Consider the following 25,387-nt stretch of genomic DNA (forward strand, 5'->3'; position numbering starts at 1 on the left):
GCTTTCATTGAGGCAGGGCCTTTCACATGCTTCATTAAAATTGTTCTGATTGTTGACCGACTGTAGCCTAATGCTTTTCCAATGACTGATGGCGTTTCACCTCTTTCCGATCGCTTTATTGCTTCCACCTTATTTTCAATTGCGATCATGATTATTTTTGTAAACTGAAACACAGGATTCAGAGCTGCGCCTTCAGGTCCTAATGTCCACCACACTGAGACATGTTAAATAAAGTCTGGGGTTCCGCTGTGTCCTAAAGGCCGCCACACTGAGCATGTTAAATAAGGGACTTGAGCATCTATGAATTTTTATCCGCTGGGAGGTGGGGAGGGTTCTGGAACCCATCCCCCGCAGATAAGGAGGGCCAACTGTATAAGTAGTTGTTATACTGTGTCTAGGGAATAATGACAAGAAAAAAGTCTGTATATGTTCCTCTCGCTCACAAGCAGTGAACGAATGAGACGCAAAGCGAACAGTAATCAAACAACGAGTAAAACTTTTAATCATCTCTAGATTACAGTACTTATAACACATAGCTTTTCCATTGTGTTAGGTAAGTAGTTGTTACACTGTCTTGTTTAGGGAATAATGACAAGAAGAAAAAAATCTGTACATGTTCCTCTCGCTCTCAACTCAAGCACCGAACGATCGAGACTCCAGGCAAACAATGATCAAACAACAAGTAAAAGTTGTAATACCTGTACAGTAGTTGATGCACTGTCTTGTTTAGGGAATAAGGACGCTTTGGAGGAGGCTCAATAATACTAAAGTCAAGAACTCTGGAGGTTGAGGGCTGAGGATCTTCAAGTGTTGAACGTTAAGACTTCAGAATTGCAGATGCTTTAGTTAGAAACATTGTTATAGGAAGCTGTCTCTTTTTCTTTGCATCATCAAACAAATGTTGCAGTGGTTGTAGGCATGTTGTTATCCCTCAGGTGACACAGATCCTTCGTTCCATTGAAGGATCATAGTTGAGGATCATATCCTTTAACACTTGCGCCTGTTGGAAAAACTGCTGCAAATTTTTCAAGTGTCCAAATTGATGGTCTGCCTTCTCTAAATCTTTTGCATCATTATCTTCTGTAGAGGATTTCAGCAACGAGTTCCTTGTTGGTAAAGGTTTCTCTATGCTCTTCTACGTGTTCCTCGACGTCGTCCTTGATCATGTCAGAGAAGCCTTCCCGCCAATGTCCCTTGAACATTCAGGATACCCCTGACTTCTGCAACAATAGTGGCGAAGCCCCTGAAGTCATTGACTACCTCACTCCATGGGGGGGGGGGGGTTCCAACATGAGTTGCCTGTCTCAGGCTTTACGGCATCTACAGCCTCTGCAATAAGCACAATTTCATCTGCAACTGTGAATTTCTTCCATAAACCCATGGTGCTGCAGTTAGGGTTAGCATCAAGGGCAGCATGAATCCTCCCGAAGGTGAGGCGGATGTGAGTCACCTTAACGCACTTGATGATGCCTTGATCAAGTGGCTGTGGCTGTGACGTAGTGTTAGGAGGCAGGAACATCACTTCCATGTTATCGTCAGCAAAGCAGAGATTGGGGATTGCCGGGAGCATTGTCAATTATGAGGAGATCCTTGAACGGCTCTTCTCTTCGAGGTATTTCTTCAACTCAGGAATGAAGCACTGCTGGAACCATTCCAAGAACAAGATCGCTGTCACCCAAGCCTTGTTGTGTTGCCAGAACATGGGTAGGCAATTTTTGTTTTTGTTCAAGGGCTGGAGGATTGTTTGCTCGGTAGATGAGTCCTGGCTTGATCATGTGACCGGCTGCGTTGCCACACAGCACCAGAGTAAGGCGATCTTTTCAGGCCTTGAATCCCGGGGCCCATCCTGAATTTTAATTAAATCTTACTTTGAAATAATTCATGTAGTGTTGGTCTTGCCCTCTGCCATTAATATTTATTTACTTTTCAGTTTTTGATCAGCTTCAATTATCCTCTTACAACCATTTTCCTGATCATGTAGAGAATTCCCACAAACATCAGGTTCCTTGGTTCCCATGTTTAAAGATTTTAATACTTGTTTTCAAAATTAACTAAAGGCATATTGATATTGCTGCTAATGCCAGATTTTAATGCCCAGTACAATTTGTGGCGGAGGTACAGGTGAGTTTCTTGAATCAGAAACTCAAGGGTCATTGTCCTAAATTGTCAAATCTACTTCTCACTCCATAAATATGCCTGAGCCACAAAGTATTTACATAATTTTCTATTTCAGATTTCCAGCACCACAGTATCATTTAAATTTTAACATGACTCCTGTTAATGACTGTGTAAAGATTGACTACATTGTTGTTTTGAACCATTTTAAATTCTTTTCCACTCAAGTTTTGCCACAGACTTCCATTCAAAGTCAGTTGAAATTGGCTCACCGATGAACATTTACTCTTTGATAAATGATCTATAGATGTTCTTTATTTCCTCTGCCATATGCTGATCTTGGACACTTTAACACCAACATAAATATTAAACTATTTAGAATTCAAATATTATTCTATTCAAGTCAAGTCAACTTTTATTGTCATTTCGATCATAACTGCTAATACAGTGCATAGTAAAAATGAGACAACGTTTTTCAGGACCATGGTTTACATGACACAGTACAAAAAACTAGACTGAACTACGTATCATAAAAAAACACAGAGAAAGCTATACTACAGACCTACACTGGACTGCATAAAGTGCACAAAAACAGTGCAGACATTACAATAAATAATAAACAGTAGGGCAAGGTGGCAGTCCAGGCTTCGGGTATTGAGGAGTATGATAGCTTGGGGGAAGAAACTGATATATAGTCTGGTCGTAAGAGCCGGAATGCTTCGGAGCCTTTTCCCAGACGACAGGAGGGAGAAGAGATTGTATGAGGGGTGCATGGGGTCCTTCATAATACTGTTTCCTTTGCAGATGCAGCGTGTAGTGTAAATGTCCGTTATGGAGGGAAGAGAGACCCCGATGATCTTAGCTGACCTCACTATCCGCTGCAGGGTCTTGGGATCCGAGATGGTGCAATTTATGAACCAGGCAGTGATGCAATTGCTCAGGATGCTCTCAGTACAACCCCTGTAGAATGTGATGCGGATGGGGGGGTGGGAGATGGACTTTCCTCAGCCTTTGCAGAAAGTAGAGATGCAGCTGAGCTTTCTTTGCTATGGAGCTGGTGTTGAGGGACTGGGTGAGATTCTCCGTCAGGTGAACACCAAGAAATTTGGTGCTCTTTACTATCTCTACCGAGGAGCCGTCAATGTTCAGCGGGGAGTGGTCGCTCTGTGCCCTCCTGAAGTCAACAACCATCTCTTTTGTTCACATTAAGAGACAGGTTGTTGGCTCTGCACCCATCCGTTAGCCACTGCTCCTCCTCCCTGTAAGCTGACTCGTCATTCTTGCTGGTGAGACCCACCACGGTCGTGTCATCGGTGAACTTGATGATACGGTTCGAGCTGTGTGTTGCAGCACAGTTGTGGATCAGCAGAGTGAACAGCAGTGGACTGAGCACACAACCCTGGGGAGCCCCCATGCTCAGTGTGATGGTGTTGGAGATGCTGCTCCCGATCCGGACTAACTGAGATCTCCCAGTCAGGAAGTCTAGGATCCAGTTGCAGAGGGAGGTGTTCAGGCCCAATAGGCTCAGCTTTCCAATCAGATTCTGAGGGATAAATTTTAGCCTCATTAGACCTTACCAATAAGTTCTTTCTTAAACAAAACTCAATTTACAATCAGATCACCAAATGAGCATCAACTTTTGAGCATAAAGGAAAGAAACATCAAATCAATTTGCTGAGACACGAGATGTTATAGATGCTAGAAATCCAGAGTAATACACACAAAATGCTGGAGGAACTCAGCAGGTCAGGTAGCATCTATGGAGGGAAATAAACAATTGACATTTTGGGCTGAGACCCAACTATTTCTGTACATAAATGCTGCCTGAGTTGCTGAGTTCCTCCAGTGTTTTGTATACAGTCGGCTCTCCTTATCCACAGGTTCCGTATGCACGAATTCAACCAACTGCAGATCGGGAAAACCCAGAAGTTCTCTCTCCAGCACACGTTTGAGCATTTGTCCTGTGTCTTGTTCGTTCGCTACTTGATTCCTGTGGAAAAAAATGGCTTCTAAAAAGCAATTATGTGGTCAAAGCAATTCCTCAAAGGCTAAGAGGGAATGTAAAGTGCTATCTCTTGCTGAGAAAGTAGAAATATTAGATCTTTTGAAAATGGCATGTTGCACTCTGAAGTGGACCGCAAGGTCGGTAAGAATGTATCGAGTATTCGCACAATAAAGCAAAATTCGTGGAAGTTTTAGTGCTGCCCCTATAATGGCAAAAATAGTCTCTCTGGTTTGTGATAGTGCTTGCAAAGACTGAGAAAGCATTAAGTGTGTGGCTAGAGGACATGTCACAGAAGCATATCCCTGTCAATGGCAAGATTGTGTGAAAAAGCACTTAGCCTCTATAAGCACTACTGTGAGGAGGTTGAGGAGATGAAGAGGAAGGAGTTTAAGGCTAGTAAGGGATGACTGGCTAGCAATGTGAAGCACTACAGCCTCAGAGTGTAAAGCTCACGGGAGAATTGGCATCAGCGCTCCCAGAAGAGTTATAATGGTTGCATCTGTACTGAACATGTACAGACTCTTCTTTCTTGTCATTGTTCCCTACATAATACAGTACAAAAACGATTTACATAGTATTTACATTGTATTAGATATTATAAGTAATCTAGAGATGATTTAAAGTATACGGGAGGATGTGTGTAGGTTAAATGCAAATACTACACCATTTTATATATAGGGCTTGAGGATCCACAGAACTTGGTATCCGTGAGGTTCCCAGAACCAAACCCGTGCAGCTATGGAGGACCGACTGTATTTATAAAACAGGTGTTGACAGTGAAGACATTTATCAAAGATGGGATCTTGAACAGTTGGGTAAATGGGCTGAGGAAATAGCAAATGAAATTTAATACAGAGAGGTGAAAAATATTGAATTTTGAAAAGTCAAGGCATTTCACAGTAAATAGTGCCCAGGGTAGTATTGTAGAACAGAGAGACCTTGGACTTTCGGGTACATCGTTCCTTGAAAGTGGAGTTACAAATAGACGGTGGTGAACTAAACTTTAGGCACACTGGCTTTCATCAGTCAGACTACTGTGTGTAGAGGTTGGAAGGTTACATTTGAAATAGTTTACATTTGATCACCTGACTACAGGAAAATATTAACAAACTGGAAATCTGAAATAAACGTAATCTGGAATTTACAAAGATATTGTCATCAATGAAGGGATTAAGTTTTAGGGAGAGGTTGGACAAGGTAAGACTTTTTTTCCTTGGAGCATAGGAGTTTAAGGGGTGATCTTGTAAAATCACAAGGGACAAACATAAACAAATATACTCTCTTTTCCTCAGTGTTGGGGAATTGAGTATTAGAGGGAGAAGATTGAAGAATAACTTATGGGCAGCTTCTTTTACACAGAGGCTGGTACATACGTGGAATGAACGAGGAGTAAGTGATTGAGGCAAGTGCAATAACAACTAATTGTTGGATCAGTGCATGGAAAGGAAAGGTATTGAATAATATTTGACTAGCTTGGATGGGCATCTGAGTTCCTTTGTACCATTTGGGCTAAAGGGCCTTTTGCTTTGCTGCATGACTCTTACTCTATATTGGTTCAGTTGAACTTTGCGTCAACAGTGACCTCCCAGGATATTGATAATGGGTAAATTGGCACTATTAGATGTAGATTGTTTGTCTATCCTTTGGAAGGTGATAATCTTTTTGATATATCTCTGACACTTTCCATATGTCAGTTGAAGTCTGAACTGTCTAGTCTTGCTGCATTTGAGTATGGATTAGTTCATTTGCTGAGGTTTATCCAGGGAGTTATTTACCCAGATAGACACTTAAATTGATATGGTTGTTCTCCCTGGAACTGAAGAGGTTGCAATCATACCCAAGAGGGAGTAGTATTGAATACCATGAAATGAATGGAGAGAAAATAAGAAAAGAACTTGTTCCTATTTATGTTGCGTTAAAGGACATAGAGTGAAAGTGATTTGACAAAAAAGAATGAGGAATATTGAGGGAAAAGTGGATTTGCACAGCAGTTGATTCAGTCTAAGATGCATTACCAGTGATAATTGTGGAAACAGATCAATTATAATGTTCAAAAGGGAATGGGAAAATACTGGAAAGGAAATAATTTTCAAAGGTATGGGGAGCTAGTAGAGAAGAGAGAAACTAGATTGCTCTTGCATTGTGCTATTATAGATTTAAAACTCCCATATCGTAATCATTCTGAAATTCTGGATTGACAATTTTAAACCTGATAACTTACGTTTTTCCATATTCAGCCTGTTCGAAGACAGTCACTCAGCGCTCCCCCTGCCAACACAATCACTTGGGAAGAATACATCTCAGCAGAAGCTGGAAAGTAAGTACTTTGGAATTGCAGAAATGTAAATTATTTTCATCATGATTCATCATCACTTTATTTGCTCTTTGATTTTAATTTCCATATCTTAACAAAGGCACTTTCTCTCCTGTTCAATGTGTACTATGCGATACTTACTATATTGGTGGATAAATTATAGCAAGTTTCAAAGATTTTAGAACATACATAGAATACTACAGCACAGTACAGGCCCTTCGGCCCACAACATTGTGCCAACCCTTAAACCCTGCCTCCCATATAACCCTCTACACCTTAAATTCCACCATATGCCTGTTTAGTAGTCTCTTAAATTTCACTAGTGTATCTGTCTCCACCACTGACTCAGGCAGTGCATTCCACGCACCAACCACACTCTGAATTTCCATATCAGTATCCCTTAAGCAGTTTTCTTTAAATATGCTCAAGTATCAAAACTCCCGAGTTTAAGTCCACCACATCTTTTTGGCAAGTCCCTGTTTGAATTTATTTTAGTCAGACTTCTATGTCAGTCACAACAGTAAAATGATTTTAAATAAAATTGACTGTATCTGACTGATATGACTTCACTCTTCAATGACCTTCCTGCATTCTTCAACGCTTGGGAATATTTAGCAAGGAGAACTTTGTTTTTTTTATACTTTTCATGATACCGCTTTCATACAATGCATCAAGGGTATCATGCCATAAAGGGCACCAGTTAACTTTTAAAACTGGTTAATGGATTAAAAATATTTACTGAAGAATACAGTTGCAAGTATGTTTGTGAGCCTCTTACAATTACCTGTTTTCTGCATTAATTACTCAGAATGTGGTTTGATCGTCATCTAATCATGATAATAGACAAACACAATCTGCCTAAACTATCACACAATTGTACTTCTTGTCAATACTGAGTACATCATTTAAACAATCAGTCTAGGTTCAAAAAAGTATGTGAACCTCTGGGATGATGCCTTCTACAAAAGGTATTTGGAGTCAGGTATTCCAATCAATGAGATGAGATTGAAGGTGTGGGTCGTAGAGGTACCCTTCCCTGTTATTTTTTTTTTAAAAAGACAGTCAAGTTATTGACAGGGTCTGCTCTTCTCAAGAAATATTTGCTTATGTGCACCATGCCTCGATCAAAACAACTTTCAGAGGACCTTAGAAAGGGAATTGTAAAGATGTATGAAGCTGGAAAAGGCTACGAAAGCGTTTCTAAAGACCTGAATGTTCATCAGTCCATTGTACTTTTCCTTCTGACATTAAATATTCCATGTAACGATGGAAAGGCAAAGATTTCAAGCACTGGTAATCTGGGGCAGTCATTAAACTTTGTGTATTCACATTGTTTCAACAAATCAGTGTTTCTGCCACTATGTTCTAAAGCAAATTCAGTATCCTGGAAAAATGCATTTCATTTCTCAACAATGTTACGGTCACTTGAATTTGACATGGAAAAATGTTGTAGTTATGCTGTCACAACTGGTTAATAAATGTAACTTAAATTTTCACCTAGGGCTCCACATCTTGGAAGAGAACTAGTCTGCAAAGAGAGCAAAAAGACTTTCAAAGCCACAATAGCCATGAGCCAAGAGTTTCCTCTGGGCATTGACTCGTGAGTAGCTTTGTATGGATGTGTACTAGCTGGAAATAAGATGTAACTATACAGGTTGTGTACTTGTAACTGAGAATATTTGTTTAGAAAATTGCATAGTAAAAAGAAAATAATTTTCTACAAAGCCTTTGTTTTGCCTAATGACTTTCCACATGTTGCAGTTTTTAACAAATTTTCTTTCGCAGGAAAATTGTGCAATTTTCCTATTCCATTTCTGCCTCGTGATTTCTGTACCAAAACTTTAATAGCATGATTTAAGAAGTATGTATTTTAAGTGAGCTTATCCCTTGTTTATAATGTGTTCTATGTAGACATCGGCACCCAATATCAAAAATTCGCTTGCCCCTCTCACAAAAGCAACTTATGAGTTGATTCTGTCTTTTTCCATTATTTTAGAGCTATATTGATTCATATTGCCTAATTTTACATTGTTTTTGTCTCTTACTGATAGATTACTGAATGTTTTAGAAGTCATAGCACCCTTCAAGCACTTTAATAAACTCAGAGAATTTGTTCAGATGAAACTTCCACCAGGATTTCCTGTTAAATTAGGTAAGCAGCCTTGATAATGTAAAGGAATTGCTAGTTTAGTGAATAAACAACAGCAGGTGTTTGGATTCTTCAGGAGTAACTTCCTTTAGTACTTGGTGCATGTGTTTCACAGTTGATAAAGTGGCAAAAGATTTGAAATGACAAAATCAACAAATTTATCAACCAAAATCATCCCCACCATGAGATACAACAAATTTTAATGTGGTGTTTGATATTTATTTCATATTTCTCTACTGGGTTCTAAATGTAATTAGGAAGCAATAAAAAGAATTCTGCTTACATATGTGTTCTCTCTCTTCTTCTTCCCCCCCCCCCCCACAAAGGTAGAGTGTTCCTATGAAACCTTTCTTAAGCCGAAATGGTGTAAAGCAAAGAACCATTAATTTATATGGGAAAAATTTTCGTAAAAGCGAAAATCCTCTTTGTAATGCAAAAACAGGTTACTAATGCAGGTCTTTTGTAAAAGCAAAGTGGTGTAAAGTGAACATTCGTAAAGCGGGGGGGGGGGGGCACCTCTATCAATCCTAATACTAAATTATTGAGTGTTCACTGTTAATATCCTAAATTTCTGCCACTGTTATGCAGTTGTTCATCTGATTTATCATGAGTTTACAAATCTTTGTGTGGAAGGATCCCATTGACTGTCTTATTAAATCTCTCTCCCATGTCGTGAACTTCATTTTTTTTTATTATTATTGCAAAAAGAATTCAAACCTGTTTGCCCAAAAGATTCCACTATATCCATTATGACATAAAACATAGAACAATACAATACAGCACAGTACAGGCCCTTCAGCCTACAATGTTGGGTGGACCATTAACCCCTTCCTCCCATGTACCCCTCCGCCTTAAATTCTTCCATATACCTGTCTAGTAGTCTCTAAACTTCACTAGTGTATCTGCCTCCACCACTGACTCAGGCAGTGCATTCCACACACCAATCACTCTCTGAGTAAAAAACCTTCCTCTAATATCCCCCTGAACTTCACACCCCTTACATTAAAGCCATGTCCTTTTGTATTGAGCAGTGGTGCCCTAGGGAAAAGGCGCTGGCTGTCCACTCTATCTATTCCTCTTAATATTTTGTATACCTCTATCATGACTCCTGTCATCCTTCTTCTCTCCAGAGAGTAAAGCCCTAGCTCCCTTAATCTCTGATCATATTGCATATTCTCTAAACCAGGCAGCATCCTGGTAGATCTCCTCTGTACCCTTTCCAATGCTTCCACAGCCTTCCTATAGTGAGGCCATCAGTACTGGACACAGTACTCCAAGTGTGGCCTAACCAGAGTTTTATAGAGCTGCATCATTACCCCACGACTCTTAAACTCTATCCCTCGACTTCTGAAAGCTAACACTCCATAAGCTTTCTTAACTACCCTATCTGGTGACTAACTACCCTATTAGTGACATCTGTCACTAATTATTAAATTTCTCTAATCCCTCCATGCATGCTGGTATTTCTTTTTAGTTGAAAATAGTCAGAACTACAACGTAGCAAATACCCTTCAGCCCATCTAGTACATGCCAACCTTTTGCCTTCTAGTCCCAACTACCTGTGCTTGGACTATAGCCCTCTTAGCCTTGTACCTATCCAAACTTCTCATAAATGTTGCAGTCAAACCAGTATCAACTAAGGTTGGCAGCTCCTTCCACTATCATACAACCCTCTGAATAAAGAAGCTTTCCTCAGGTTCCCCTTCAATATTTCACCTTCACCCTTAAGCCAATGACCTCTAGTTCCAGTCTCACCCCACCACAGGGGGCTAAAACCAGCTTGCATTTACCCTGTTTATACTCCACATAATTTTGTATGCCTTGAAGATCTCTGCTCCTTCTCCTACACTCCAGGGAATAAAATCCTGACCTAATCAATCTTTCCCTATAACTCCGGTGTTCAAGCTCAGCAACCTCCTTGTAAGTTTTCTGTGCACTCTCCAAGCTTATTGATATCTCTCCTGCAGGTAGGTGACCAGAAGTGTGCACAATACTCTTAAGTCTAGCCTCGCAACATTTTGTACAACTTCAACATTCCAACAACTGTACTCAACACTGTTAATTCATGAGGGGCCATGTATCAGAATCTCTCCTTACGACCTTATTTACCTGTGACGCTACTTTCAAGGAATTATAGAATAGATCTGTATTTCCATATCCCTTTATTCTACTGCACACCTTGCTGTCCTACCCTGGTTTGTGCTGTCACTTGTCTGCATAATGTTCCATCTGCCAAAATATAAAAATATAGAGGGTTAGCTATGTGTTTTTAGAAAAGATCTAGAGTATTTGAGTTCTTATGCTGGATGTTTCTGAATTTTCTTGACTTTCTGCCATTGAGATGGTGTAAATAGATCACAAATATTTACACATGATAGGATATCAAGGAAATTTAAGGTTTGTCAACACCATTCTGTCAGAGAAATACAGCTCAGTGGTGCATCTTTATTTTGCCAAACAGCTGGTAAATAGTACAGATACAAGTGATAGTAGATGCTGCAATCTGCAGCAAAGCAAAACAATCTGCTGAAGGAACACAGTAGGTCAGGCAGAGAAATGATCAGTGTCTCTGTTTAAAACTCCTCATTAGTACATGCTGACTGTCCCTCCTGTAGTTTTTTTTGGCTAAGTAATGCAGCATCCTTGAAATGTTATATATAACCGTTATTCTACTTGCTGACATGCTGCATGAAAATTGTTCCACTTTTTATTTATGAATTAAGTAGGTTAATTTATTCAGAGTAAGGAGGCTTGTGTAAATTATTAAACAAAACCTGAGATTTGTCAGGCTGAATGGACTGCTGCAAAATTCTGAGCAACATACACAAAATGGTGGAGAAACTCGGGTGAAGCAGCATCTGTGGAGTCTGCTCCTTTCTTTTTCAGTCCTAATGAAGAGTCTTGGCCTAAAAACATCCTCCTCCCCATTCTAAAAGGATGTCCCTCTATTCTGAGGCTGTGTCCTCTGGTCTTGAACTCCCCCCACCATAGGAAACATACTCTCCACATCCACTCTAGTGAGGCCTTTCACCATTTGTTACTTTTCAATAAGGTCACCCCTCATTTTTTCTGAATTCCCATGAGCAGAGGCCCAGAGCTATAAAATGCACCTCTTTCGATGAGCCTTTCACAGAATAATTTCTGTGAACCTCCTTTGAATCCTCTCCAGTGTCAGTACGTACATCTTTTCTTAGATAAGGGGCACAGAACTGCTCAGAATACTCCAAGTGGGGGCTCACCAGTGCTTTATAAAGCCGTGAATGCTACCTCCATGCTTTATACTCCATTCCTCTTGAAAGGAATGTAGCACTGCATTTGCCTTCCCAAATCTGTTTGCACTTCAGATTTTTAAAAAAATTTCTCCATTTAGAAAATAGTCTATGCCTTTATTTCTTCCACCAAAGTGCATGACTGTACACTTCCTGACACTATTCCATCTGTTACTTCTTTACCCATTCTCCTAATCTAAGTCCTTCTGCTTCCACAACAATACCTGTACCTCCACCACCTATCTTTGTATCAACCAAAACATGGCCATAAACCCCTCTACTTACTCAAAAACACCTGCCCCTTCACCTGTCTTCATATCAATTACAAATTTTGCAACAAAGCCATCAACTCCATCATCCAAATCATTGATGTACAGCTTAAAAAGAAGCAGTCCCAAAACTGACCCCTGTGGAGCATCACTAGTCACAGGTAGACAACCAGAAAAGGCTCCCTTTATTCCCACTCTTTTCCTCTTGTCAATCAGCCGCTGCTTTATCCAGTTAAGAGCCCATGCTCTTTCCTGTAATACCATGTGCTGTTAACTCGTTAAGCAGCCTTATGTGCAGCATCTTGTCAAAGGCCTTCTGAAAATCCAAATCAACAAATTCTCCTTTTGTCTATCCTGCTTGTTATTTCTTCAAACAGTTCCAACGGATTTGTCAGACAATATTTTTTTTCTTGAAGAAACCATGCTAACTGCAGCCTATTTTATCATATGCTTTCAAGTACCCCAAAAACCACATCCTTAACAATCAACTCCAACATCTTCCCAACTGCTGAGGTCAGAATAATTTCCTTTCTTCAAGAATGGAAGAGAGGCAGAAGAGTGCAGTGACATTTGCAATTTTTCAGTACCCCAGAATCATGCCAAAATCAATGGATTCTTGAAAGATCATTACAAATGCCTCTACAATCCCTTCAGCCACCTCTTTCCAAAACCCTGTGGTATAGACCAACTGGTCCAAGTGCCTTATCTACCTTCAGACTATTCAGTCTTCCAAGAACCCTCTCCCTAGTAATGGTAACTTCACACACTTCTGTCCCCTGACACTCTCGAACTTCCAGCATACTGCTAGTATCTTCCACAGTGAAGTCTGATGCAAAATACTTAGTTCATCCGCCATTTCCTTGTCCTTATTACTACCTCTCCAGCATCATCTTCCAGAGGTTTGATATCTACTCTTGCCTCTCATGTACTCTTTGGATATCTGAAAGAGCTTTTGGTATCCTCTTTAATATCATTGGCTAATCTAACTTAGTGTTCCACCTTTTCCTCTATGACTTTTTCAGTTGCCTTCTGTTGGTTTCTAAAAGCTTCCCAGTCTTCTAACTAATTTGTGCTCTATTATATGCCATCTCCTTGGCTTTTATTTTGATTTTGACTTTGACTTCTCTTGTCAGTCATGGTTGTTATCCTGTCCAGAATACTACTTTGGGAAGTATATATATCCTGTGCCTTCTGAATTGCTCCCAGAAATTCCAGCCATTGCTGTTCTGTCATCCCTGCTAGTATTCCTTTCCAACCAATTTTGGCCAGCTCTTCTTTCATGTGTCTGTAATTCCCTTTACTCCACTGTATCACTGATGCATCTGATTTAACTACTTCCCCTCAAACTGCAGGGTGAATGATATGGGATTATGATCACTGGCCCTAAGAGTTCCTTTATCTTAAACTCTCTAATCAATTCGTTTATCACACAGCACCCAGTCCAGAGTAGGTGATCCCCTAGTGGGCTCAGCCATGAACTGCTCTAAAAAGCCATCTCGTAGGCATTGTAGAAAATCCCCCTCTTAAGATCCAGCACCAACCTGATTTTGCTAATCCACCTGCATATTGAAATCCCCCATAACTATCATGACATTGCTCTTTTGATGTGCATTTTCTATCTCGTTTTGTAATTTGTAGATTACATCCTTACTACTGTTTGTAGACTAAATCTTTACTACAATGTTTATGATTTACACCAAACTTCTACTCTTACTGAATTGCCTAACGACAAGTCAGCTTACAGAGAGGAGGTGCAGTGGCTAACAGACTGGTGCAGAGCCAACAACCTGTCTCTGAATGTGAACAAAACAAAAGAGATGGTTGTTGACTGCAGGAGGGCACAGAGCGACCACTCCCCGCTGGACATTGGCTCCTCGGTAGAGATCATTAAAAGCACCAAATTTCTTGGTGTTCACCTGGCGGAGAATCTTACCTGGTCCTTAAACACCAGCTCCATAGCAAAGAAAACCCAGCAGCGTTTGTACGTTCTGCGAAGGCTGAGGAAAGTCCCAACTCCCACCCCCCATCCTCATCACATTTTACAGGGGTTGTATTGAGAGCATCTCTGCCTGGTTCAGAAATTGCATCATCTCGGATCGCAGGACCCTATAGCGGATTGTGAGGTCAGCTGAGAAGATCATCGGGGTCTCTTTTCCCACCATTACGGACATTTACACTACATACTGCATCCGCAAAGCAAACAGCATTATGAAGGACCCCATGCACCCATCATACAAACTCTTCTCCCTCCTGCCATCTGGGAAAAGGCACCAAAGTATTTGGGCTCATCATAACTGGACTAAACTGGAAGTTTATTCCCCCAATTTATCAGACTCCTCAATACCCAGAGCCTGGACTGACACCAACTTACTGCCCTCTATTGTGCCTATTGTCGTGTTTATTATTTATTGTAATGCCTGCACTGTTTTGTGCACTTTATGCAGTCCTGGTTAGGTCTGTAGTCTAGCATAGTTTTTTTTCTGTGTTGTTTTCAAGTAGTTCAGTGTAGATTTTGTACTGTTTCATGTAGCACCATGGTCCTGAAAATTATTCTCGTTTTTACTGTGTACTGTAGCAGCAGTTATGGTCGAGATGACAATAAAGTGACTTAACTAATGTCATAAAATTAAGAATTTATTCAAGAGCAAGTCTTCCTTTCATTGATTAAGAATAATATATAACTAATGCAGTCTTTGGTACAAGAGAATGTCACCTAATTTTAAGCGATATTTGGTGTGAACAAGCTCGGTTTTAATTAGACTTTTTCTCTGTCGAATTCACTTCAGTACTTTATACTTTACATGGCCTAAAACTTTAGGCTCTGGAAAAAATATATAAAATGAAAGCTGAGAAACAAACATTTTAGCAGAAGTAACATAGTGTAGCGGTGTGCTACACGCAGCGCTAAAATTACAACACGGAGTCGGTAACTGCAGTCGAAGGAAAAACTTTATTCGAAATCCTCAGCCTTACTCTTAAGCCTCCCTCAACCTGCCCCCCGTGGCGCAGAGGCTCCAAAGCTCTGTGCTCGCAAACCCCCGTAGGCTATCTAATTGTGAGCCGGTTCGGATGTGCCAGGAAATGGGTCGCCGCATAACCCCCCCCCCCCCCCAGAACCGGCGATACACCCCCCAATGTCCACAGTCTGGGCCAGAACCTGCTTGGGAGGTCGGCCTCTGCGCCGAGGTGCCGGAAACACGGCCGGTTGCGCCAGGTCCACATGGGCCGGTTTGAGGCGGTCCACCGTGAAAACCTCCTCTTTCCCCCCGACGTCCAGCACGAACGTGGACCCGTTGTTCCGGAGCACCATAAACGGCACCTCGTATGGCCGCTGCAGCGGTGGCCGATGCCCGCCCCTTCATACAAACACAAACTTACAGTTCTGTAGGTCTTTGGGTACGCAGGTCGGGTGCCGCCCGTGCTGTGAAGTGGGTATGGGGGCCAGGTTACCGAGCTTCTCGCGTAGTCTGCCCAGGACTGCTGCAGGATCTTCCTCTTGCCCCTGTGGGGCTGGTAGGAACTCCCCGGGGACGACCAGGGGCACACTGTATACCAACTCGGCCGACGAGGCGTGCAGGTCGTCCTTGGGCGCTGTGCGGATGCCGAGTAGGACCCAGGGAAGCTCGTCCGCCCAGTTGGCTCCTCGTAGGCGGGCCATGAGGGCTGACTTCAGGTGACGGTGGAAACGCTCCACTAGCCCGTTCGACTGTGGGTGGTAGGCAGTGGTGTGGTGCAGCTGAGTCCCCAAAAGGCTGGCCATAGCTGACCACAGGCTGGAGGTGAACTGGGCGCCTCTGTCGGAGGTAATGTGGGCCGGTACACCAAAGCGAGATACCCAGGTGGCGATCAGGGCTCGGGCGCAAGATTCGGAGGTGGTGTCGGTGAGCGGGACAGCCTCTGGCCATCTTGTGAACCGGTCCACGACAGTCAGGAGGTGCCACGCTCCGCGCAACACTGGCAGGGGGCCCACAATATCCACATGAGTGTGGTCGAAACGCCGGTGGGCGGGATGGAACTGCTGCGGTGGGGCTTTGGTGTGCCACTGCACTTTGGCCGTCTGGCAGTGCATGCACGTTTTGGCCCATTCACTGACTTGTTTGCGGAGTCCGTGCCAAACGAACCTGCTGGAAACCATCCGGACAGTTGTCCGGATGGAGGGATGTGCCAAGTTATGAATGGAGTCGAAAACACGGCGCCGCCAGGCTGTCGGGACGACGGGACGGGGCTGGCCGGTGGCGACGTCACAGAGTAGGGTCCTCTCACCCGGGCCCACGGGGAGGTCCTGGAGCTGCAAACCGGAGACTGCGGTTCTGTAACTCGGAATCTCCTCATCCGCCTGCTGCGCCTCTGCCAGTGCCTCAAAGTCTACCCCTTGGGAAAGGGCATGAACGGTAGGGCGAGAGAGCGCATCCGCCACGACATTGTCCTTACCCGAGACGTGCCGGACATCCGTCGTGTATTCAGAGATGTAGGACAGGTGGCGTTGCTGGCGGGACGACCAGGGGTCGGACGCTTCCGTAAACGCAAAGGTAAGCGGTTTGTGGTCCGTGAACGCGGTGAAGGGCCGACCTTCTAGGAAGTACCTGAAATGCCGGATTGCCAGGTAGAGCGCCAACAGTTTCCGGTCAAAAGCACTGTACTTGAGCTCGGGTGGCCACAGGTGTTTGCTGAAAAATGCCAGGGGTTGCCAGCGACCTGCGATGAGTTGCTCCAGCACCCCACCGACTGCCGTGTTAGATGCGTCCACTGTGAGGGCGGTAGGGGCATCCATTCTGGGATGTACTAGCATTGCGGCGTTCGCCAAAGCTTCCTTCGTTTGAACGAAAGCGGCGGCGGACTCCTCATCCCAGGTAATGTCCTTGCTCGGACCCGACATCAGGGCGAACAGGGGGCGCATGATCCGGGCAGCTGACGGGAGGAAGCGGCGGTAGAAATTGACCATACCTACGAATTCCTGAAGGCCTTTGATAGTGGTGGGTCGGGGAAAGTGGCGGACCGCATCTACCTTAGCGGGCAGAGGGGTTGCCCCGTCTTTAGTAATCCTGTGGCCCAGGAAGTCAATGGTATTGAGTCCGAACTGGCATTTGGCGGGGTTGATTGTAAGACCGTACTCACTCAGTCGGGCGCAGAGTTGACGGAGGTGGGACAGATGCTCGTGACGACTGCTGCTGGCTATGAGGATGTCATCCAAATAGATGAACGCGAAGTCCAGGTCCCGTCCCACCACGTCCATTAACCGCTGGAACGTCTGTGCGGCATTCTTCAGGCCGAACGGCATGCGGAGGAACTCGAAAAGGCCAAACGGGGTGACGAGAGCCGTTTTGGGGACGTCGTCAGGATGCATCGGGATTTGATGGTACCCTCGGACGAGGTCTACCTTGGAGAAGATCCGTGCGCCGTGCAGGTTTGCTGCAAAGTCCTGAATGTGCGGCACAGGGTAGCGGTCCGGTGTGGTAGCTTCGTTCAGCCTGCGGTAGTCGCCACACGGTCTCCAGCCTCCCGTCGCTTTGGGCACCATGTGCAGGGGGGAGGCCCATGGGCTGTCGGACTGCCGGATGATCCCCAATTCCTCCATCCTCTGGAACTCCTCCTTCGCCAGTTGGAGCTTGTCCGGGGGAAGCCGCCGAGCGCGGGCGTGGAGGGGTGGTCCCTGGGTCGGGATGTGGTGCTGTACGCCGTGCCTGGGCATGGCCACTGTGAACTGTGGTGCCAGAACCAATGGGAAATCTGCCAGGACCCTGGTGAAGTCGTTGTCGGACAGCGTGATGGAGCCGAGGTGAGGGGCTGGCAACTGGGCTGCACCCAAGGAGAACGTCTGAAAGGTCTCGGCATGTACCAGTCTCTTCCTGGGCAGGTCGACCAGTAGGCTGTGAGCTCGCAAAAAATCCGCACCCAGAAGCGGTTGGGCTACGGCGGCCAGTGTGAAGTCCCACGTGAACTGGCTGGAGCCGAACTGTTTTTGTAGCTGCACCTGACGGGTGCCATAGGTCCTTATTGTGCTGCCATTCACAGCCCTCAGGGGGGAACCCGGTGCCCTGCTGCGGGTGTCGTAACTCGTCGGAGGTAAAACGCTGATCTCAGTCCCAGTATCGACCAAAAACCGGCGTCCCGACCTTCTATCCCACACATACAGGAGGCTATCCCGATGGCCAGCCGCCGTAGCCATCCCTGGCGTTTCCCGGGAACTTGCAGAGCGGGCGACAACGGCGGGCTTCTGCGCCCCACCGCTGGTGGTAGAAGCACCAGTGTTCATTGGGCCGGGGGTTGGCGGGCTCTGCGGCCGGGCCTGGACTGGTTTGCTGCCGGGAGCGTGGCTGGGAGATCTGTGCGATGGACGCCCCGTTCACCTTTTTGGCGTTCCACAGCAAGTCCGCCCGGGCTGCCACCTTCCGGGGGTCACTGAAATCCACGTCGGACAGCAGCAGGCGTATGTCCTCGGGCAGCTGCTCCAGGAATGCCTGCTCAAACATAAGGCAGGGTGTGTGTCCGTCGGCGAGAGACAACATCTCATTCATTAAAACCGATGGAGGGCTGTCGCCCAAGCCATCCAGGTGCAGTAAACGGGCAGCCCGCTCGCGCCCTGAGAGTCCGAAAGTCCTGAGGAGCAGGGCTTTGAATTCCGTGTACTTGCCATCTGCCGGGGGCGACTGCACGAACTCCGCGACCTGGGCCGCTGTGTCCTGGTCGAGGGAGCTCACCACGTAGTAGTAGCGGGTGTCTTCTGAGGTGATCCGGCGAATGTGGAATTGGGCTTCGGCTTGCTGGAACCATAGGTTCGGTTGCTGTGTCCAGAAACCCGGCAGTTTCAACGAAACCGCATGAACAGAGGCGGCGTCGGTCACTTCTGATCCAAAAATTGTTTGGACTGTCGGGGTCACCAATTGTAGCGGTGTGCTACACGCAGCGCTAAAATTACTACACGGAGTCGGTAACTGCAGTCGAAGGAAAAACTATATTCGAAATCCTCAGCCTTACTTTTAAGCCTCCCTCAACCTGCCCCCCGTGGCGCAGAGGCCCCAAAACTCTGTGCTCGCAAACCCCCGTAGGCTATCTAATTGTGAGCCGGTTCGGATGTGCCAGGAAATGGGTCGCCACAATAGAATAATAATAGGAAAAAGTCAGTGGGATGAGTTGCAGTGTAACGGATAAAATTGAAAAGGGTGATGAATAAAGGACTGAAAGTGTTATTTGAATGCAGTATATGGAAGAGGATAGGTGATCTTATAGCACAGTTTAATGTTGGCAGTTATGATGGGCATCACTGAGTCATGGCTGAATGAAGATTGTAGTTATATCAAAAGAACAGGCAGGTAAGGGTGGCATGGCTCTGTTAGTAAAGATTAAATCAGATCCTTTGATTTGTAATCCCAAGGTGTGGATTACAATGGAAGATAGAAAAGGAATGTCAAAAGGACAATATTACGATTGTGATGGGGAATTTCAATATGAAGATTGATTGGGGAATATCAGGTTGGTGCTGGATCCCAAGAGAAAGAATTTATGGAATGCCTATAAGATGGCTTTTTAAAGCAGCTTGTGGTTCAGTCCATTAAGATAGACGGTTTTGGATTGGATGCTATGTAATGAATCAGATTTGCTAGGGAGTTTGAAGTAAAAGAAAGCTCAGGAGGTAGTGATCATAATATGATAGAATTCACCCTGCAATTTGCGATTGCGGAGCATTTAGTAATGATCTTTCAAGAACCTCTGGAAAATTGCAAATAGCACTCCACTCTTCAAGAAGGGAGGGAGTCAGAAAAGAAATTGTAGGCCAATTAGCCTAACCTCAGTAGCTGGGAAGATGTTGGATTTGATGTTAATGATGAAGTTTCAGTGTACATGGAGGCACATGATTAAAGTAGGCCAAACTCAGCATGGTTTCCTTAAGGGAAAATGTTACCTGACAAATCTATTAGAAATCTTTGAGGATATAACGGGCAAATGAAACAAAGAAGAGCCAGTGGATGTTGTTTACTTGGATTTTCAGAAGGCCTTTGACAAGGCGCTGCACATGAGGGTGCTTAATAATATAAGAGCCCATGGTGTTGCAGGAAAGATACCAGCAAAGACGGAACATTGGCTGATTGGCAGGAGGCGAAGAGTAGGAATAAGTGGAGCCTTTTCTGCCAGCGACTAGCAGTTTTCTGCAGGGGTCGATGTTGGGACTGCTTCTCTTTTAAGCTGTATGTCAGTGATTTGGACAATGGAATTGATGGGTTTGTGGCCAAGTTTCAGATGATACAAAGATAGGTGGAGAGGCAGGTAGTGTTGAGAAAGCCGGAGGACTTGAATTAGAATAGACAAAAGTGGCAGATGGAATGCAGTGTCAGGAAATGTACGGTCATGCACTTTGGCAGAAGGAATAAAGCCACAGACTATTTCTAAAAGGGGAGAAAATTCAAAATTCAGAGGTGCCAAGGGTCTTGGGAGTCATCATGCAGTCCCCCCTAAAGGTTAACTTGCAGGTTGAGTTGGTGGGGAGGAAAGCAAATACAATGTTGGCATTCATTTCAATTTGGACTAGAATATAAAAGCAAGGATGATAAGCTTATAAAAGCTGAGGCTTTATAAGACACTGGCAAGGCCTCACTTGGTGTATTGTGAGCAGTTTTGGGTCCCTTATCTAAGAAAGGATGTGCTGACATCGAAGAGGGTTCAGAGGAGATTCATAAGAATGATCCCAAGAATGAGAGGATTATCATATGAAGAATGTTTGATGGGTCTGGGCCGTACTTGCCAAGGTTTAGAACAGGGGTGGGCAAACTTTTTGACTTGAGGGCCACAAAGGGTTCTAAAATTTGACAGGGGGGCCGGACCAGGAGCAGATGGACGGAGTGTTTTGGTAATAGACCTCATAAGAGAAAATAAAATATCATGGGATATGTAGAAAACATGTGCTTTAATTTCAATTGAAAATGAACAAATGCATTACAACAAAATATCTGTCTTTGAAGTCCCATGGTATTCAGCTATTTATTGAAATGTCTTTTAAAACACTGAAAATTAAATGAATAAAATACAGCTTTTTTAAATAGTAACAGTTATTATTTTAAAGCACTGAAAATTCTGTTATCCTTCAAGATATTATCATCACTCTCCTCCTGACTGTCTTTATTTCAAAAATGGTAGGAGATGCAGGTCTACTTGTCCTGCTCCTTCTTATTCAATTGTCCCCTGTGCCAAAACTCAACAACGACCCGCACAATGACAGAACAGTGAGAGCGCGCCAATATGCGGAGCTCTGTGCTCGCAAATTCCCGCAGGCTATCTCCCTTAGCCAGAACGCTGGCTAATTGTGAGCCGGTTCGGATGTGCCAGGAAATGGGTCGCCACAAGGTCACAAAGTAAAGCGCAAATGTGGAGTAATACGCTGCACCTCAACAAAGGTCAATGTATATAGAGTGCGTCATCTATTGGGAAGACGCCAGAATTGCGGGGAAAAAACGTTATCAATGTTTATTAATATAATTTCATCAAGTTCTGCGGGCTGGATTAAAAAGCTTAACGAGCCGCTTATGGCCCGCGGGCCGTAGTTTGCCCATGCCTGGTTTAGAAGAATGATGGGGAATCTCATTGAAACTTAATCAGATGTTGAAAAGCCCTGATGGAGTGGATGTGAAAAGGATGTTTTCTATTGTAGGGGAGGTTAGGATCAGAGGGCACAGCCTCAGAATAGAGTGGTGTCCATTTAGAATGGAGGTGGAGGTATTACTTTAGCCAGAGGGTGGAGAATTGGTGGAATTTGTTGCCACAGGCAGCTATGGAGGCCAGGTTATTGGATGTATTTAAGGCAGAGGTTGATAGTTTTTTTGATTAGTCAGGGTGTAGAAAGTTAAGAAAATAAGTCAGGAGAGTGGGTTGAGAGAGAAGTAGATTGGCCATGCTGAAATGGTTGAGCAGACTTGATAGGCTGAATGGCCTAATTTTTCTATGTCTTCTGCTCTTATAACAACTCTGAATTTGGATTGAACAATTTACTTACAGATGATCAGTGTGAACTAATCTGCTTTGTTTCTTTTTGTCCAGACATACCTGTGTTTCCAACCATCACTGCCACTGTGACATTTCAGGAATTCCGTTATGATGGGTTTGATGACTCAATCTTCAATATTCCAAGAGACTATAGTGAGGACCCCAGCCGTTTCCCTGAACTTTGATCTGGCAGCCTGGATATGATTGGATGAAGAGAAGTACAAGGTGCTGTGCGCTTATTTTCCCCCCTTCATGAGTTTAACCTCTTTCTTCCTTGGTGATACAAAGCTATCATTTGGAGAAGCTTTAGAGCATTCCGAAGTGGAAGAATGTAAAGTCTTACAGGAACAGACTATATGGCATTTTGTTAATTTGTAAAGACCTTTTATTAAATTCCTGATCATAAATTCAAAATGTTCTATTTGTAAAATAACTCTTCACTATACATAAATATCATCTGGTTGCTAAAATTTTCAGAGATCATATACTCTGCAAAATTGGCTACATGAAAAGAGGAAACTATTAGAGAATGCATGCCAGTTACTTCCTGAAACATCAAGCTGCTGCTTCATTTGTTTCCAAAATTGTTCTGTTACTATTTTTATATTTATTTGTCACTCCATTTTTGTGTATTTTTTGTGATTAGTTTTTTAAAACACTATTATAACTACATTAGTTTTACCAAGTTTCAGCAAAAACAGAAGATCTGTTCTGAAAGAATATCCCACAAAGTCAGAGGGAATGTTCAGTGTACCGTATGATGGTTGTCCAGGAAAGATGATGGTTTGTTTTACAGTTGAATTTTGCTTAATTAACATTACAAGATTCCATAAGGGAAACATAGTTTTTGATGTAACTGAGCAATTACTGTATTTAAAAAGAATCAATGTGCAGCAAGAATTCAAAGTAGTGGTACTCACAAATGGATTACTTCAACTGGAATTGCATGGAACTTCCAGCAAGATTTAAAGATCTGTTTGGATATAATGTAGTACTACATTGTTTAGCTACGTCTTATAATTATCCCTGATGAGAACACAAATGGCCAGTCAATTTCCGTTGAATAGTGATTCCTAACCTTTTCCACGTGGGGAAAACTTTGTGTAAATATGCAGCTAGGCTTCAGCTGATGGGAAATGTTGTATTCAATTCACAATTCTACACAATTTTGAAGTATTTTTTGTATAAAATATTTTTTAAAAACTAATACAATCCAAAAGTTTTGCAGATACTATTCATCCAAAACAATTATTTTGTGGTGAATAGAATTGTTCGTTTAATTAATGCACTGTATATAACCACAAAAGTAAATATTTCTTTCAAAATACTCTTTTCAGTTTTAAAGTTAGAAGCTTGTATAACCACATTGAAAGATGAAATAGGATTTATCCAGGTGAGAATTGTCTGAAGGCTACCTCACTTGTGGAACAGAGAAATGTGACTCATTTATAGCCTGAGTTATGTGACATTTCTTACCTTTTAATTGATATATTTGTCTTATTCATGACTGCTGACCTTGTAAGGTTTGCAATTCCCTTCAAGTCTTAGACATTACAAGTTAATTGCAGGGAATTTTATTGTACTCTTTACTTGAAAGGTTGTGTAAAAAGAAATAACATTTCAAAAATTATTAGAATCTTTCCTCAATACTGACAAGATGAGAGCATGAAGCAATGATTAAACATGTCATGATATGAAAATATTAAATTGGATGACTAGAGTTTTTAAAGATAAAGTATCATATTATTATATATCAATATCTTAAGGTATTGATATGATAAACTAGCAAAGTTGTTTACCAAATGTGCTTTGTACAAATAAATATAGTTTAAAAATCCAGTGCATTTGTGCTTGTTTTCTTTAAATTGTTTTTAGGACTTTTATAAAGACTGAGAAATTAGCATAAATTTAGTAACTATTGTTACTATCAAAGACTTGTTCAGTTATGATTCATTTTGAGTGATTTTTTCATCTAATTGTATTTTCCTAATTGTATTTACCATTAAAAAAATTATATAATTAGACTTGTTGCTGTTTATTTCTTAATTGAACTAAATTAATCCACTGGGTCTCTTAAGTTGACGCCTTGTGGCAGTGTCTTATATTCACAATGGGTAGTTGTGGAGAAGTACAAGGAATGATTGATAAGTCCGTGGCCTCGTGTGTAGGAGGAGTCAATTTTAGAAAACCTAGCACACTTATTTTTCCAACATAGTCCCTCCTACATTTGCGCACAGTCCAGTGGTCGTGGAGCATACGGATCTTGGACCTCCAGAAAGTGTCCACAGCAGGGGTGATTGATAAGTTCATGGTCTAAGGTAGAAGGAGATGAGTTATACAGCTCTCGTTACATGCACATGCAGTTCAACTCTGAGTGATTATGCAGAAAGTTTGAAGTTAATAACTCGTCTCCTTCCACCTTAGGCCATGAACTTGTCAATCACCCCTGCTGTGGACCACTTCTGGAGGTCCAAGACGTCGACTTCTACAAGGAAGGGATTCATTTGTTCCACGGCCACTGGACTAAGTGTGTAAATGTAGGAGGGGACTATGTTGAAAAATAATTGTGCTAGGTTCTCTAAAATTGACTCCTACCCCATGAACTTATCAATCACCCCTTGTATATAAACAAATGTAAAAACTTTTCCATATAAGGAAAAGGAGCACTTAAAGACTCTTTGAGTGTGGTCTGGTGTATCTGTTTGACAAAGTAACAAACTTTGGAATAGACCATTTACTTTCTTATTAGGTGTGACTGAGGAGGAACAAATAATGCATAGATACTTGCACCAAAAGTAGAAAAGAATTTTAAAAAACCGTTTGGCCTAATTTAGATCCCCATTTGTAGTAACAATCAGTATTATTGGCAAGTAATCCATTCTGCATCTGCTAGATTTTTTTTGTTCATGTAGTCTCTCAGTTTATTATAGAACTTGTAGCAAAACAGTCTGTCACACCCAATATTCAATCTCCTTACCTGATCATTATGTATCATTTTCTCTCTCCTTGGACTTTAAAAATGCATCTCATTGACCCTCAAGCTAACTTACATTTTCAGAATCAGGGTTATTATTGTTGGCATTTACCCTATTGGTTTAAAAAAAAATTCTGATTAGTTTCTATTTTACTCCTTTGTATTGCCTGGTGTTTGAACGCTTTCCAGTTTATCCAAACAGCTTTCTCAGTCCTCTGTAATGTTACAAGCAGTATTTTAAAGCATCAGATATCGTACTCTTATCATAAATTGCTTTATTGAGTATTTGACCTCATCAAAATCGTGCATTGTTGGAATAC

General features: G+C 42.8%; 1 protein-coding gene across 1 annotated transcript in view; it reads left to right on the plus strand.

The window, feature by feature from the left end:
- ankrd13c (ankyrin repeat domain 13C) overlaps nucleotides 1–24,125 on the plus strand; it is a 94,147-nt gene extending 70,022 nt beyond the window's left edge. Inside the window, exons 10-13 of the mRNA XM_059984348.1 lie at nucleotides 6,358–6,437; nucleotides 7,936–8,034; nucleotides 8,486–8,586; nucleotides 22,148–24,125. Coding sequence (XP_059840331.1) covers nucleotides 6,358–6,437; nucleotides 7,936–8,034; nucleotides 8,486–8,586; nucleotides 22,148–22,278 — 411 coding nt within the window. The 3' untranslated portion in view covers nucleotides 22,279–24,125. The remainder of the gene's footprint in view (nucleotides 1–6,357; nucleotides 6,438–7,935; nucleotides 8,035–8,485; nucleotides 8,587–22,147) is intronic.
- Nucleotides 24,126–25,387: the final 1,262 nt, after the last annotated feature.

The sequence above is a fragment of the Hypanus sabinus genome, chromosome 11, assembly GCF_030144855.1.
Source record: "Hypanus sabinus isolate sHypSab1 chromosome 11, sHypSab1.hap1, whole genome shotgun sequence".
NCBI classification, from domain to species: domain Eukaryota; kingdom Metazoa; phylum Chordata; class Chondrichthyes; order Myliobatiformes; family Dasyatidae; genus Hypanus; species Hypanus sabinus.